Below are 14,230 nucleotides of genomic sequence, written 5' to 3' on the forward strand. Positions count from 1 at the left end.
ACTTTTTCAGCTTCCCCAGTACCTTCTCCTTAAAGGTGGCCATTACATTCCACCTCTGCTCCCCCTCCCCCCAATTCTCCTAAAGTTCTGGTACCTGCTGGTGTCTTCCCCAGTGAAAACTGATGCAAAGCTTCTATTCGCGTTCCTCTGCCATTATTTGTTGAGACCATAAGAGCAGAAATTAGGCCATTCAGCCCATTGATTCTTCTCCGCCATTCCATCATGGCTGACAAGTTTCTCAAACCCACTCTTCCACTTTCTCCCCATAACCTTTGATCCTCACGAATCTATCGCTGTCTTAAATATACTCAGTGACCTGGCCTCCACAGTTTTCTGTGGCAATGAATTCCATGGATTCCCCACTGTCTGGCTGAAGAAGTTTATCCCCGATCTTAAAGGTCTCCCTTTTACTCTAAGGCTATGTCCTCAGGTCCCATGGGGCTCAAACCTGCACCAACTCCCCAGCCTCATTTTCCACCAGTCCAATGTCCACTCTTGTCTCTCTTTTACAAATCTGGAAAAAATCTCTTGCTTTTTTTTATTTCTAACCAGCTGACCCTAATATTTCAAACCCCAGCCTGGTTTATTTTAGTTACCCTCTGCTGGTTTTTAAAGCCTTTCCACTAATCTTTCCCACATTGTACGTTTTTATGCATAGCTTCTTCATCCTTCCCTTAGTAACAATATGTTAAATAGATACAAGAGAGTACCTTCCCAGCTTTAAACTGGTGTCGCTCAAAGCCCAGCGCAGCGACGGTATTGAGGTGTGTCCAGCTGGCCTATTCCCAGAACCTGCGCCACTGCACTCACCCGGACCATCTTCCAGTTTATATAGAGGTCAAAGATGGACCGGGTCTGAAGGGACTCACTGTACAAAGATCTGGGCAACAGGGGAAAAAATACACCCAATGCCACCCTCACCCTGATGGCCACCTTTGTGTGTGGCTGCATCAAGCTGTGCGTGGATCCCCGGTACGCAAACACCAAGTGTCACTACGTACTGAGGTTCTACCTGTCCCCGGTGTTGCGAAGGATGGGCCTGGCCTCGCTGCCGCGGAACGCTCCGAGTAGTTGGACCGTTCCATATCACCTGTCCTTCGTGGAGAAATTTATGAAGAAAAACACCTTTGACCACAAGTCCATCAGGAAGTGGTCAGCACGTAGTGTCCTTGAGACCCTTCGGGAAAAGGAGAGGGCCGATCCTGTTGGGTGGTTCCCTGGGCAGACTGTCAAAGCCATTTGGCAGAATGCCTCATCGCCAGAACTTTCCAACAAGCACCAAGACATGGCTTGGCTGGTGGTGAGAAGGGCTCTGCCTGTGAGATCCTTTATGCACGCCCAGACTCTCAGCCGCACCGCACGCTGCCCTCGAAGCGGCTTTGGGGGGGATGAGACTGTCACACACCTCCTTCTGGAATGTGCCTATGCAGAGGAAGTCTGGAGAGGAATGCAGTGGTGTTTGTCAAGGTTCGTCCTGAGCAGCGTGGTGACGTGGGACTCCATGCTCTACGGTCTGTTCCCCGGGACGCACACTGAGACGAACATCAGCTGTGCCTGGAGGGTCATCAACTCGGTGAAGGACGCTCTCTGGGTGGTCCAGTCTGAAACCTGTTGATCTTCCAGCTGAAGGAGTTGACCCCGACTGAGTGTTGCAGACTGGCACATTCCAAGGTCCAGGACTATGCGTTGAGGGATGCGGTGGGGAAAGACCACCGTGTAACATCTGCCTGTCTAAAGAAGATCAGGGGGCCAGACACCTCAGCTCAATATATGGGCACATGAGTGAGAAATGTACAGACCTGTATATAACAATGATAAATTCTGATCTCTGTATGTTAATGTTTACGGATGTGCGGCATGACCAACTGTACAGACCATCAAATTATTTTATGAATAAAGTATATTTTTGAAATAAAAAGAACCTCCAGTATCCCACAATGCCTAGTCCTCCTGTTGGGACCTCCAGTAGCCCACAATGCCTTGTCCTCCAGTTGGGACCTCCAGTAGTCCACAATGCCTAGTCCTCCAGCTGGGACCTCCAGTATACCACAATGCCTAGTCCTCCAGCTTTGGCCCTCCAGTATACCACAATGCCTAGTCCTCCAGCTGGGACCTCCGGTATCCCACAGTTCCCCGGCGTGACGGAGAGAGCGGGCAGGCGGCCATGGCGGACTCGGACGGCTGGGGTGAGCGCGGCTTTTTGTGTCTCGGCGTTAATGGCGCCGAGAGTATCCTTCTGGCTTCTCTCCCTACCCCATTCTCACGTTTCTCCCCTTTCCCCTCCTCAAACTAATGACCGGCTTCGATTGTGTTCGCAGACGACGATTTCCAGACGCAGGGGCCGGTGAACAAGCCGGTGATTGTGGACAGATGGGAGGGCGAGGATGAGGACGAGGATGTGAAGGTAAAGAAAACACTCGAGCTGGGCCCGAGGCAGCTCACCCCCACCCGTGACCGTCTACCTCTGGCTGTATCTGTCTCTTACTGTGCTACAGGTGCTATACAAATGCAGGCTGGTGGCATTTAATTTCTGGGGGGGGGGGTTTGGGGCGTCAGTTGTGCTTCCTGCTGTTGGGGTGAGTGCCAACACCGTCACAACTTACCACGTTATATTTCCTTCACTCACTGATCCCCAAGTTGGCTCTCTTCAGCACCCAGAGTGTAACATGCCAATCCTCCTGTTCAAAACCTGCCCTAGATTCCCCCTGTCCCTGTCTCTCAGTAACGTTCAGCCCTGGACCTTCGCATCTTCTCTGTTCCTCTAAGTCCATCCTTTGGTTCATCTCCCCCAAGTTTCACTCGCTGCTGCCAGCTGTGTTTTCAGCTGCCCCATGTCAAAATTAAACTTCACGGCCTTTCTATTCTTTATTCTCTTTTAATTTGCTTCTTAAAATTGGTACATTGAACAAACTTTTGGTCACTTGTTTAAAAGTGTCAATTTTTGCCTTTTTTGTCTGAGTTTGGTTGAGGTAGAGAGTAACTTCCAATCATTTATTGGTCCTTTTGAGGAGACCAGTTTTCTCACAGTTCGCTGGACTTTATCCCTTTGAGATTGTAAATTTTTGTTGTGGTGAATCTCATATGTTAGATGGTTGTGCTCCCATTTGTTTGGCTTTTCTTTCCTTCCATTGGTACTGATGCTAAACTGCTCTCTACCCTCTAATAATTAAGTTAATGATATAGCAAGACAAAGGTTCTTCCATCACTTTGTTGTTTTATAGGGATAAAGACCTAGTTTGTTAAGTTTGAGTCTCCTCAGATTTCTCTATCGTGGGGAATTAAAGCAGAGAAAGAGCAAAGTAATGAAAAGCAATGTCAATTTTTTAGTTCAACCCAAGTGTGTGTTTTATTTAAATCCTTGAAAGTATTGTTAGTGTATAGTTTCACTTAACACATTAATTCCAAAAGGTTATACAGAAAAATTATCACATTACTCCCACCATTACAAAGCTAGTACCACATAACTGTTTGGCCAAGGGCCTCAAACTTAATTGACTTAGTGGTTAGACATTCAAGCACTGAGCTGCACATGCTTGACATCAATATTTTTAGCTGCTTTCCAGTGTATCCATGCATTTTATCTGTTTATTGGGGATGATAGATATACTGTATACCAACACATGTCCTGCACCTAAACTGCATGGTGACAAATCCAATCCCATTGATACGAAAACATATTGATCTTCAGGTGTAGGTGGTAACTGTCAAATAAAAGCAACATCCTGTGGATACTGGCGATCTGAAGTTAAAGTAGAAAGTGCTTGGAAAACTTGGGTGTGGCAGCATCAACAGAGAGAAACTGTTACCATTTAGAGACCATTACAACCCTTCACTCATGTTTCTTTCTCCAAAGATGTAGTCAGATCAGCTGATTTTGTCCAGCACTATATTTTTATTACCTGGATGACTGTGTTGCAGTGAAGACAGAAGATTTCCAGAGTTTTTCGCTAAAGCAAACAAAGAAGTCCTGAGATTTCTAAACTGGAAGCAAGCTAAAACTCCCTTTGCAAACAAATGTCCATTGTCATCCTGGGCTCTCCCCTCTCATACTGGAACAATGATTTTTTTTTTAAACAAGTAAGAATTACAAGTTAGTTATTAAACCTCTCATACACACTGTCCAAAATCTCATGCCACTATTTAAAAGTCCAAGCTGTAAAATAATACTAATGCATACATAAATCACAAACCTTACATTGCAGAAGCAATGGTGTTCTCAACTAAAAGTGAAATGCCAATATGAAACTGAAAAGAGCAATGGTACACTAAACCTCCATAATTTGAATGATCCTGGCTTCATGGAGAAATGGCAAAGCATTTTGTACAAACTACAAAATGAGGGTGCCTCCAACAGAGTTAAAATTTGCATTGGAAAACATACTGCAGGGAGCATTGTACGCTCCTTAAAGTAGCAGTGATACCATAAAATAAGGTACTTACTTTGTGTCAGTATTCACTACAGAGAAAGTGAATAGCAAGTTTGGCATCCCAAAGAAACTAATACTGTATCAAGGGTGCAAAAAAGTTAATGTGAACAAAGTAACAGTAATAAAGGGAGTATTGGCATCAAAGGGTGATGAATCCCCAGGACCAAAGGTACAAAGGGGACCGAGACAAAGGTGGGTTTATGGAGTTAGATCGCAGATGAGCTGTGATTTTTGTGCGGAGCTGGATTGTCATCTCCTTTTCCTGTGTTCGTCTGTTTCTGTTGGCTGTGCAGTAAATACTTAGTACCATGATCAACTTGTCTCTTTTCTTAGTCCACTTGCCACTCCAGTCAAACATTATTTGACTCAGTACACAGTTGTTATTTTCCATCTCACTCGCCAAATAAGAGAAGCAGTGATGATATTTATAGCATAGGTCTCGTAGATTGTACAGAACATTGCCTGGGAGAGCCAGCACTGTACATTGCAGTGGGTGTAACTGTTCCATGGATTGGATGTTTGATACTCCCTCTTGAAGCACACTCCAAAGACTATTTGTTTTACGGGGTTGAATTGATGGTACATTCAGGAAATAGCATTTGTTACAACTAAACAGTGTTAAAAGATTTCCTCAATCTGATAGTATCCAAAATTCTTACTCACTTTACACTAATCCTGGTGATAATCTGCGCATAATAGAAGAAATATTGCCAGATTTCTTCAGTAAAGCTGTTCTGGTGATTTCAAAAGCAAGAACAAGGTTGAAAAGTTTTTAGGTTGTCAGCAAAATCAGAAGTGATTTTGCTGACTATTGTAAAATACTCCATGTGTCATCAGCTTGAATTCAAACCTTGAGCTCAGTGCTGAATACTCTTCTGCAGATAGACCATGCAGTATAGTAGGATGAAATCAGCCTCCAAATTTAGTAAATACAATCATTTATATTAAATTTGATAGCTATGAAACAAAAAGCAAAGTACTGCAGATCCATGCATCTCGACTAAATGTAAAGTGTTGGAGGTACTCAACAGATTGACATATGAATATAGAAAGAAACGGTTTTAGTCTTTCAAGTTGATTTCATCTCATGAGGACCGATTTGGTGTTGTCTATTTGAGCTGCGAATGCCATACTGTCAAATGATTACATTTATTCCTTCCAGATATGGTTTATGACTCAGGTCTATCACTAATGTGATATGAGCAATTCTATTTGATGGAAAATTTCACAGGAATATGTCAAGACATTTCAGAATAGGTGTCCCTGGAGCCTTCAGATTTCTGCATGTTGCTTCACTGATTGAAATACTGATATGTAATGTTAGTTGTGTAATTTTTGTGGTGAGAATATATTGTCACATGATTAATGATCATTAATGTATTTAAAGCACAGCATAATAACTACACGTGGATGAAAGAAATAAGTAATCTGCCAGTTGAGTAGGGAGAGATTATATGGAGTTTTCATCATGAGTATAGACATGGGCTGAATGACCTGCTTCTGTAGTTGAACATTTATGCCCTTCTGGATTCGATAGATTGGTTCGGCCACTTTTGAAATACTGTGTGCAGTTCTGGTCTCCTTGCTATAGGGAGGATGTCGTGAAACCTGAAAGGGTTCAGAAAATAATTACAAGAATGTTGCCAGGGTTGGGGGATTTGAGCTATAGGAAGAGAATGAATAGGCTGGGGCTGTTTTCCCTCGAGTGTTGGAGGCTGAAGGGTGACTTATAGAGGTTTATAAAATCATGAGGCCATGGATGGGGAAATAGACAGGTACTTTTCTGCCCAGAGTGGGGGAATCCAAAGCTAGAAGGCATAGATTTAAGATGAGAACGGAAAGATTTATAATGGGCAACTTCTTCATTCAGTGTGTGGTGCCTGTATGGAGTGAGCTGCTAGAGGAAGTGGTGGAGGCTGGTAGAATGACAGCATTTAAAATACATCTGGATGGGTATATGAATAGGAAGGGTTTAGAGGGATATGGATCATATGTTGGCAAATGGGAGTAGTTTTATTTAGGATATCTGGTCAGCATGGACGAGTTGGACCAAAGGGTTTGTTTTCGTGCTGCACATCTTTATGAAGTAGAAAGGGGTTTTCGGTATCTATATATATTGCCCATTAAAGAGATAGTAACTCATTGCTTTAGTATAGTGTTGATAGCTTTTGGCACAGTAGCACTGTGATAGTTATAAAGCTGAGTGATTCAACTTTTAAAGGGTGTCTTTATGTCCCTTCCTGCAGAAGAGTAGACATTCAGTGCATTGTTTTGATAAATTGATAGGAGTGCAACACTTTAACCCCAATTTAAATAGACCATGTTGCTAAATATGATAGGCACACTGATAGGTGATGCACAGAATTAAATCTGGAGAGATAAGAAAGAAAGAAATTTGGGCAGGATAGGGAATCCATATAGTAAGATTCTGAAAAATAGATCAACATAGGCAATTTAGAACATATAATAGAGATCCCTGATGGTGGCTGGAAGGGAAATGAGATTATTAAGAAGGGGTTCTGTACCTTACTGGCCAAAGCCTCAAGTATAAGAGCACAGAGATTATGTTGGAACCATATAAAAGATTTATTTGAATAAACCTTTTGAATTCTGGGCACTGAATTAGACAATAGATAAGATGGAAAGGATAGAGAGAGGAAATTTCTGTGAATGTTGCCAGGAATGAAAATTTTACTTCTGAAGAAAGATTGGATATGCTGAGTTTTCTTTGGAACTGAGCAGACTGAGTGGGAGATTTGATTGAAATGTCCAAGGTTATGAGAATTTGGATAGACTAGATTGGAAGCCCTGTTTTCATTAAAAAGGTCATTGACTAAGGGTCATAGATTTGAAGTGATTGTTGGAAGGATTAGTAGGGACTTGAGTAATCATTCACTGTCTATGGCTCACTATCTGAAATTATGGTAGTGGCAGAAACCCATCGCATTTTGTTTTAAATGCACTTGAGGTGCTAGTAACAGGAATGTGGGATTAAGCTGGATTGCTGTTTCCTGACAGATATAGGCACAATGATGACCTGTGCCATAAATCTATGTTTCCATGAGATGATATCTTTATTGAGGGTATGATTCAACAGACACAAAGATATTGTGGTGATTGTCTTCAAATGCAGATGATTGCAGAGACATGCTGGGAAAGATTATAGAATTTTGTTGTTCTGTCGGTCTGCTTTTAAAACTTAATGTATTCACTTCATGGTCATTGGTCGAACTTTTAATTTTTTTTCTTTGGCCAGCTGGATGTCAGTCAGGCACTGAAATTTATCTTTGTCCTTGAGTTGCAAATGCACTTGCTGAGAAATCCACAGATGGGTGTTGTGACTGCATGCTCACGAGTCACTGTGGAGAGACACCCCTTTTTACCCAACGCCTTACAATTTGTCAGATGAGGAAGAACCAAGGGTTTTCAAAGGCCTTGAAATGTTTGCAAGATTTCAAAAATGTGATCTTGCATTGGTGAGATTTCTATTGAGTTAGCTCATATTTGGACATAAATTTGCAGGCTATATGGAGCTGTGTACTGTGTTCTCTGTGGTGAATGGTACCCCTGGGTGACATGTCACTCTCTGCTCCAGGTGAGTAAATGTCTTGCACAAGGTTGAATTTGCTCAGTTTGGTATCGGTGAGGGTGACTAGTTAGGGACAAGTCGTCTGAAAGAATTGTACGTGGCATATTTCCCTAACAACATTTACTGGGCTACCTGGTGGAAATTACATACTTGGGTTTTAGCATGACTCCACAGCATCAGATTGTTATGGGAGAAGACCTGCGATTATTAATCCCAGACACTGCTTTCATAGAGCTTGAAGGTTGGTGAGGAATTCCTGGTGTTTAATTTTCCTTGTTAGCTCTTAGGCTCTCTTTTTGTATTTTTGCCTCTTGAATTATATGGCTGATAGCCAGTAGGATGTATAGGGCAGACTGTTTTTCATACTTTTTCTGATCTTTCTAAGAATTGCCTACAAATAAGGCCTAATATATGAGTATATGTTGCTTTCATACATGCAGATATATCGCACTGTAAGCCCCAAAGGCAATCCTAAATTAGGTGTCAGTATAATTCATTGCACACTTAGAATTATTTAGCAATTGTCCGTTTTCCAAATCACATTTAATATTGGACCCCAAGAGTTTTGCAAATGGGTGCAAAGTACCTTGTGAATGGCCAAATGAATGTGTGAGAGTGTGGATGCTGGAAAAACACAGCAGGTCAGGCAGCAACCGAGGAGCAGGAAAATCAACGTTTTGGCCTCTTTCTGCTTTTTCTGCTCCTCGGATGCTGCCTGACCTGCTGTGTTTTTCTAGCAACACACTCTCAACTCTGATCTCCAGCATCTGCAGACCTCACTGTCTCCCTGTTTTATACAATCTGCCAGTCTTTCCAGCGTGACGCCTCCATGTCAGGCATCGCTCAGGTTTGCAATTCATGTGCCATATTACTAATTACAGAGATACCAGCAGGAGTGTTAATGAGGTTTAACATGGGTGAAAATGGCATAAAGGTAGGTGTAGAGGGATGAGAAAGATCAATCCTAAGTAATTTTTGCCCCCACTCTCTTTGCTTCACACTGCTTGGGAGTTGAGCATTTTGAATATTCTGGTGTATTGGTACTGTTTACAGAATAGAAATGGGTCATTTGGCCGAGTTGGGGACCATCAGGGATCTCTGTGTATGCTCTAAATTGCCTGTGTTGGTCTACAACTTTACAGAATCTTACCATATGGATTCCCTTCTCTTATTTGGGTCATGCATATGGTGGTGTTTCACACTAACTGCCTCTGATCTTTCTCAGCCAGCTTCTAATTGTACTGATTCATCCTTCTTTCATTCTTGTGTTCTTCAATATTTATGACCTCTACTTTGGTTTTCCTGCAGTTGGAACATTTTCTGTACATCTAACCAATCAATTTTTTTATAATCTGACAAATCTGTCTGGTCACATCTCAGACTTCTTTGTTAGTCAGTTACTTTTGTCCTTTTGCATTTAACATTTACTTCCCACTGTTTTTTTTCCGCAATGTACTCTCTTGCCATGGTTCAGCTTCGCTGAGGCAAATCATTTGGTGATATGTCACTGTAGAATTCCTTCTGTAACAGGTGAATGTGTTGATAGGGCACTAGAGTGATCTGATCCTATTATCATTGTCATTTATACCTGCCTTTTACCAACAGAGGCTACTGAAGCCATTAACAGAAGTCCGCGACAATCTGTCGCCTTCCTATTTCAGGAATGCAGAGGCGAACTTTACCTCAGCGGCTAACCTGAGATCAGCTCAGTACAGACTGTGGATTGAGCGATGATCTTCTAATCTGTGTCTTAACTGCACACTGTGGTGTACTCCATAAAGAAGGTACACTAGGCTTTACATGATCTAATGGTTCCCTTTTGCAGTTTATAATATTCATGACCTGTTACCTACAGAGATTTGCTTTCTACAAAGCTGTAACAAGTGGGCCACAAAAACTAAAGTAAATCAGTAGTTGGAAAGCTTTTTTATGTCCATTTTCATTATAAGTAATGAAGATTAGTAGCTTAAGTGCTGTTCACCTTTTTTGTTTCCATAGGACAACTGGGATGACGATGAAGAGGAAAAGAAAACCCCATTGAAACCAGGTAGGTATGCAGATTTCTTAATACTGAATTGAGTGGTAACGTGATGACAGCTTTTAGAATTCTGAGGGGAGTAGTTAGCGTGGATCATAAACTGGTTCACCTTGAAGAGGGATACTCTAATTCTAGCGTTTCCTTTCACTGAACAGGTACTCAATTTAGGGAACAGGATCCAAAGAAAACAGTGGAATGAATATGTAGTGATTCATTCAGATTTCTCAATATTTTGAGATAGAGTATCAGTAATTTGTCATGACACTGGGAGCAAATGACTTTGAACCTGTTGTTTCTACACTTTCAATCACTGGGAGTTTTCCTGTTTTGATATCTGGGACTGCTGTAGACTCAACTACAAGGATTGATCATTGTGGTCAGACAACAACTCCCATAATTGCATCTTATCAAACTACCCAGAAGGTAAACTACAGTGGCCTTAGACCTCTCAGTGGCTCAGTTGGTGGCATTCCTGGCTCTTAATCTGAAGAATCAAGCCTCCACTATAGTTCAAAGTCAAGATTGACATTCACAGTATTGTACTGCACTATCCAAAGCTCAGTCTCTCAGGTGAGGTCTTTAAACTGATTTCCTCCCTGGTTGTCTGGAATTATCCCATGGACTGGGGTGGCTTGGTGGCTCAGTGGTTAGCATTGTTGCCTCACAGCACCAGCGACCCTGGTTTGATTCCACCCCCTGGATGAGTGTCTCTGCACCTTCTATGTGTCTGCTGTGATTCCCTCCACTGTAGAGGTTCGATAATGTATTTCCAAGTCAGGGTGGTGAGTGGCTTGGAGGGGATCTTGCAGGTTATGGGTTTGGACAGTGGTGTCTGAGGATCTTTGGTGAATTTCTAAACTAAATCTTGTCGATAGTACAGACTGCTGCTCCTGAGTGTCGGTTGGGGTGGGTGGTGCATAGTACTTACTGTGAATACTCATCGCAGTATTCCTAGCTTGACCAGCCGTTGTAGCCACTGTGTTGATGTGGCGAGTCCAGTTGAGTTTCTGGCCAGAATGTCAAGGGGCATTAGTTAGATTGTCTCTTATTGTTGATTATCATTGCCCGGCATTTGTGTGGTATGAATGAAAAGTTGTGGATGGTGCTGAACATTGCAATATCAGTGAATGTCACCACTTCAGACTTTAAGATAAAGGGAAGGTCATTGATCACTGCCCAGTGAAGCAGTTGAGGCTACCTTATTGAATCGTTTTAAGACAAAGATTTTTGAACAGCAAAGGAATTAAGTTTTATGGTGAGCAGGCGGGTAAGTGGGGCAGAGTGCAGGAAAAAGATCTTATTGACTGGTCAGAACAGGCTCGAGAGGCCAGATGGCCCACTCTCGCTCCTATTTCATACGTTCTAATGAAAACAGCTGAAGATGGTTGGGTCTCGGACACTACTGTGAGGAACTCTACAGAGAAGTCCTGGAGCCAAAATGACTAACCTCCAACAAACACATCCACCTTCCTATGTGCGAGGTCTAATCCAAACAATGGAGAGTGTGCCCCCAATACCCATTGATTCCAGTTTTGCTAGGGCTCCTTGATGCTACACCCAGTCGCGTGCAGCTTTGATGTCCAGGGCTGTCCCTCACCCCTCCCCTCTGGAATTCAGCTCTTTTGTCCATGTTTGAACAAAAGCTGTAGTGAGGTCAGGAGCTGAGTGACCCTGGCAGAACCCAAACTGGCCATCACTGAGCAGGTTATTGCTGAGAAAGTGCTGCTTGACACTCCGACTGCTTACACCTTCCATCACTTTACTGATGACTGAGGGTAGGCTAACAAGCTGGTAATTGGCTGGGTTGGATTTGTTCTGCTTTTTATATACAGGATTTACCTGAGCAATTTTCCCCATTGTCATATAGATGACAATGTTTAAACTCTACTGGAAGAGCTTGGCTTGGGATCAGCAAGTACTGGAGCACAAGTCTTCAGTAGTATTGGTGGAATATTGTTAGGGCCCACAGCATTTACAGTATCAAATGCCTCCAATTGTTTGTTGGTATCACATGGAGATAATTGAATTGGCTGAAGACAGTTAATTGTAATGCTGGGGATCACTGGAGGAGGCTGAGGTGGATCATCCACTGGGCACTTAGTCATAGAGGTATACAACACAGAAACAGACCCTTTGGTCCAACTCATTCATGCCGACCGGATATCCTAACCTAATCTAGTCCCGTTTGCCAGCACTTGGCCCATATCCCTGTAAACCCTTTCTTTTCACATTTCTGGCTGAAGATTACTGTGAAAGCTTCAGCTTTATCACCGGTTGAAACCCTGTGTTACACCTATTGTAAACTATGCCTTTTCAGAGGAACTTGTTGTTCTATAAACCTGAATCCCCAAATTCCACTTTTGGTTTGAATAGTTTTCTCAGACTTGCTGGTCAGGATTGCACATGAAGAATAGTCACTTGTGTGAGAAACATCAGAGTAGTGGGACTTGGAGGAATTTTTATCTAATTGTCAGGTAGCCCCTTCAGGAGAGGAGTAAATTGGGGTTAGGGCTAGATTGTATAATACTTGGTTTAAAACAATCTCTTTCTGCTAGAATATAGAGGAGCAAGTAACCTGCTTTCAGATTATTGTAGTATACAGACCTTATGAAACCAACCCAATCTTGTGGAGACAGAGGGATTTAAGCACATAAAAACTAGGAGCTGGAGAAGATAATTCAGCCTCTCGAACCTGCTCCACCATTCAGTATGCATATGGCGGATCCACTTTGCTGTCTGTACCTGTAACCTTTCAACCTGTTGGCTTAAGATTTGTGGCTGGTTTGTTCTCTTGATGGTTAAACAAATATTGATGCACCTACTGTAATGCTTTGAAGGTTATTCAGCACAAGTGCCACATATTTGAAATAGAAGATAGGTGCAATCGATTGAATATTGCTGTTTGCAACAGCTAACTGTAAAGACCATTTTAATGCATTTACTTCTCATTGTGATAAAACACTGCATCACCATGTCACTAACTGAGAGTTTTGACTTCTCTGAAATTCTATAGTGGAAGTCAAGCCAGAAAAGAAGAAATTAAGTGATCGGATTAAAGAAAGGGAGGAAAAAGAAAGGCAGTTGAAGAAGCAAAAACAGGAGTTAAAAAGCGTAAGTTGCTTTATATCCTTCAGGATGAAATATTCCATTGGTCCAAGGAGTCTCCCTTTTTGCAATGCTACAAAGTGCTGCAGAATCTATTTAATCAGTACAGGACAGATTATGCGGAAACTTAAAGCATAATTTAATTAAATTAAAGGATATAAGACCTGAAACGCAATACATTAGCCATTCACACTTTTTGTTTCTATTCAGTCATGGGACGTAGGTGTTGCTGGCTGACTAGCTTTTTTTATTGTTCATCACTAGCTGCCCTTGAAATTCAGAGGGTATTTGAGAGTCAACCTTATTGAATCATGGAATCCCTAATGTGTGGAAACAGGCTATTCGGCCCATTGGGTCCACACAAATTATCTAAAGAACGTCCTGCCCCCCCCCACCCTATTCCTGTCACACCCGTGGTCAATCCACCTAACCTGCGCACCTTTTGGACTGTGGGAGGAAACCGGAGCACCCGGAGGAAACCCAGGCAGACACGGAGAGAATGTGCTGACCCCACACAGTCACCCGAAGGTGGGATTGAACCTGCTGCTGTGAAGCAGCAATGCTAACCACTGAGCCACTGTGCTGCCCTGCTGTGGGTCTGGAGTCACATTTAGGCCAGACCAGATGAGGATGGCACATTTCCTTCTATAAAGGACATTTTTGAGTGTCAGTTGGTTTTTCTAGCAATTGGCAATAGTTTCATAGTCATCAGTAGATTTTTAATTCCAGATTTTTGTTTAAAATTGAATTCTGATTCCACCATTCACCATGGCAGGATTTGAGCCCATCTCCCCAGAACATTAGCTGAGTTTCGGGATTAATAGTTTAGCAACAATATCATTTATTCTAGGGGAGGTGTTGGCCAAAATTCAGAAGTGAGCAGCAAGCTGTTTGCCATTTGATCAGATTATACCTGATCTGGTTGTGGTCTCAACTCTTAACCTCTTACTTGTGCCCCATAACCCTTGACCTCTCAGCCATCAAAAAGCTAACACAACATTGAATAAATACATGGACCTAGCCTCCACAGCTTTTTGAGGAAGAGAATTCCACAGATTAATGACCATCTAA

General features: G+C 42.4%; 1 protein-coding gene across 1 annotated transcript in view; it reads left to right on the plus strand.

The window, feature by feature from the left end:
- The first annotated feature begins 2,139 nt into the window (after positions 1-2,139).
- LOC132834156 (eukaryotic translation initiation factor 3 subunit J-like) overlaps positions 2,140-14,230 on the plus strand; it is a 28,271-nt gene continuing 16,180 nt past the window's right edge. The window contains exons 1-4 of the mRNA XM_060852813.1: positions 2,140-2,186; positions 2,319-2,404; positions 10,015-10,063; positions 13,068-13,165. Of these exons, the coding sequence (XP_060708796.1) occupies positions 2,165-2,186; positions 2,319-2,404; positions 10,015-10,063; positions 13,068-13,165 (255 nt within the window). The 5' untranslated portion in view covers positions 2,140-2,164. The remainder of the gene's footprint in view (positions 2,187-2,318; positions 2,405-10,014; positions 10,064-13,067; positions 13,166-14,230) is intronic.

This window comes from Hemiscyllium ocellatum, chromosome 39 (assembly GCF_020745735.1).
Source record: "Hemiscyllium ocellatum isolate sHemOce1 chromosome 39, sHemOce1.pat.X.cur, whole genome shotgun sequence".
In the NCBI taxonomy this organism is placed as follows: Eukaryota; Metazoa; Chordata; class Chondrichthyes; order Orectolobiformes; family Hemiscylliidae; genus Hemiscyllium; species Hemiscyllium ocellatum.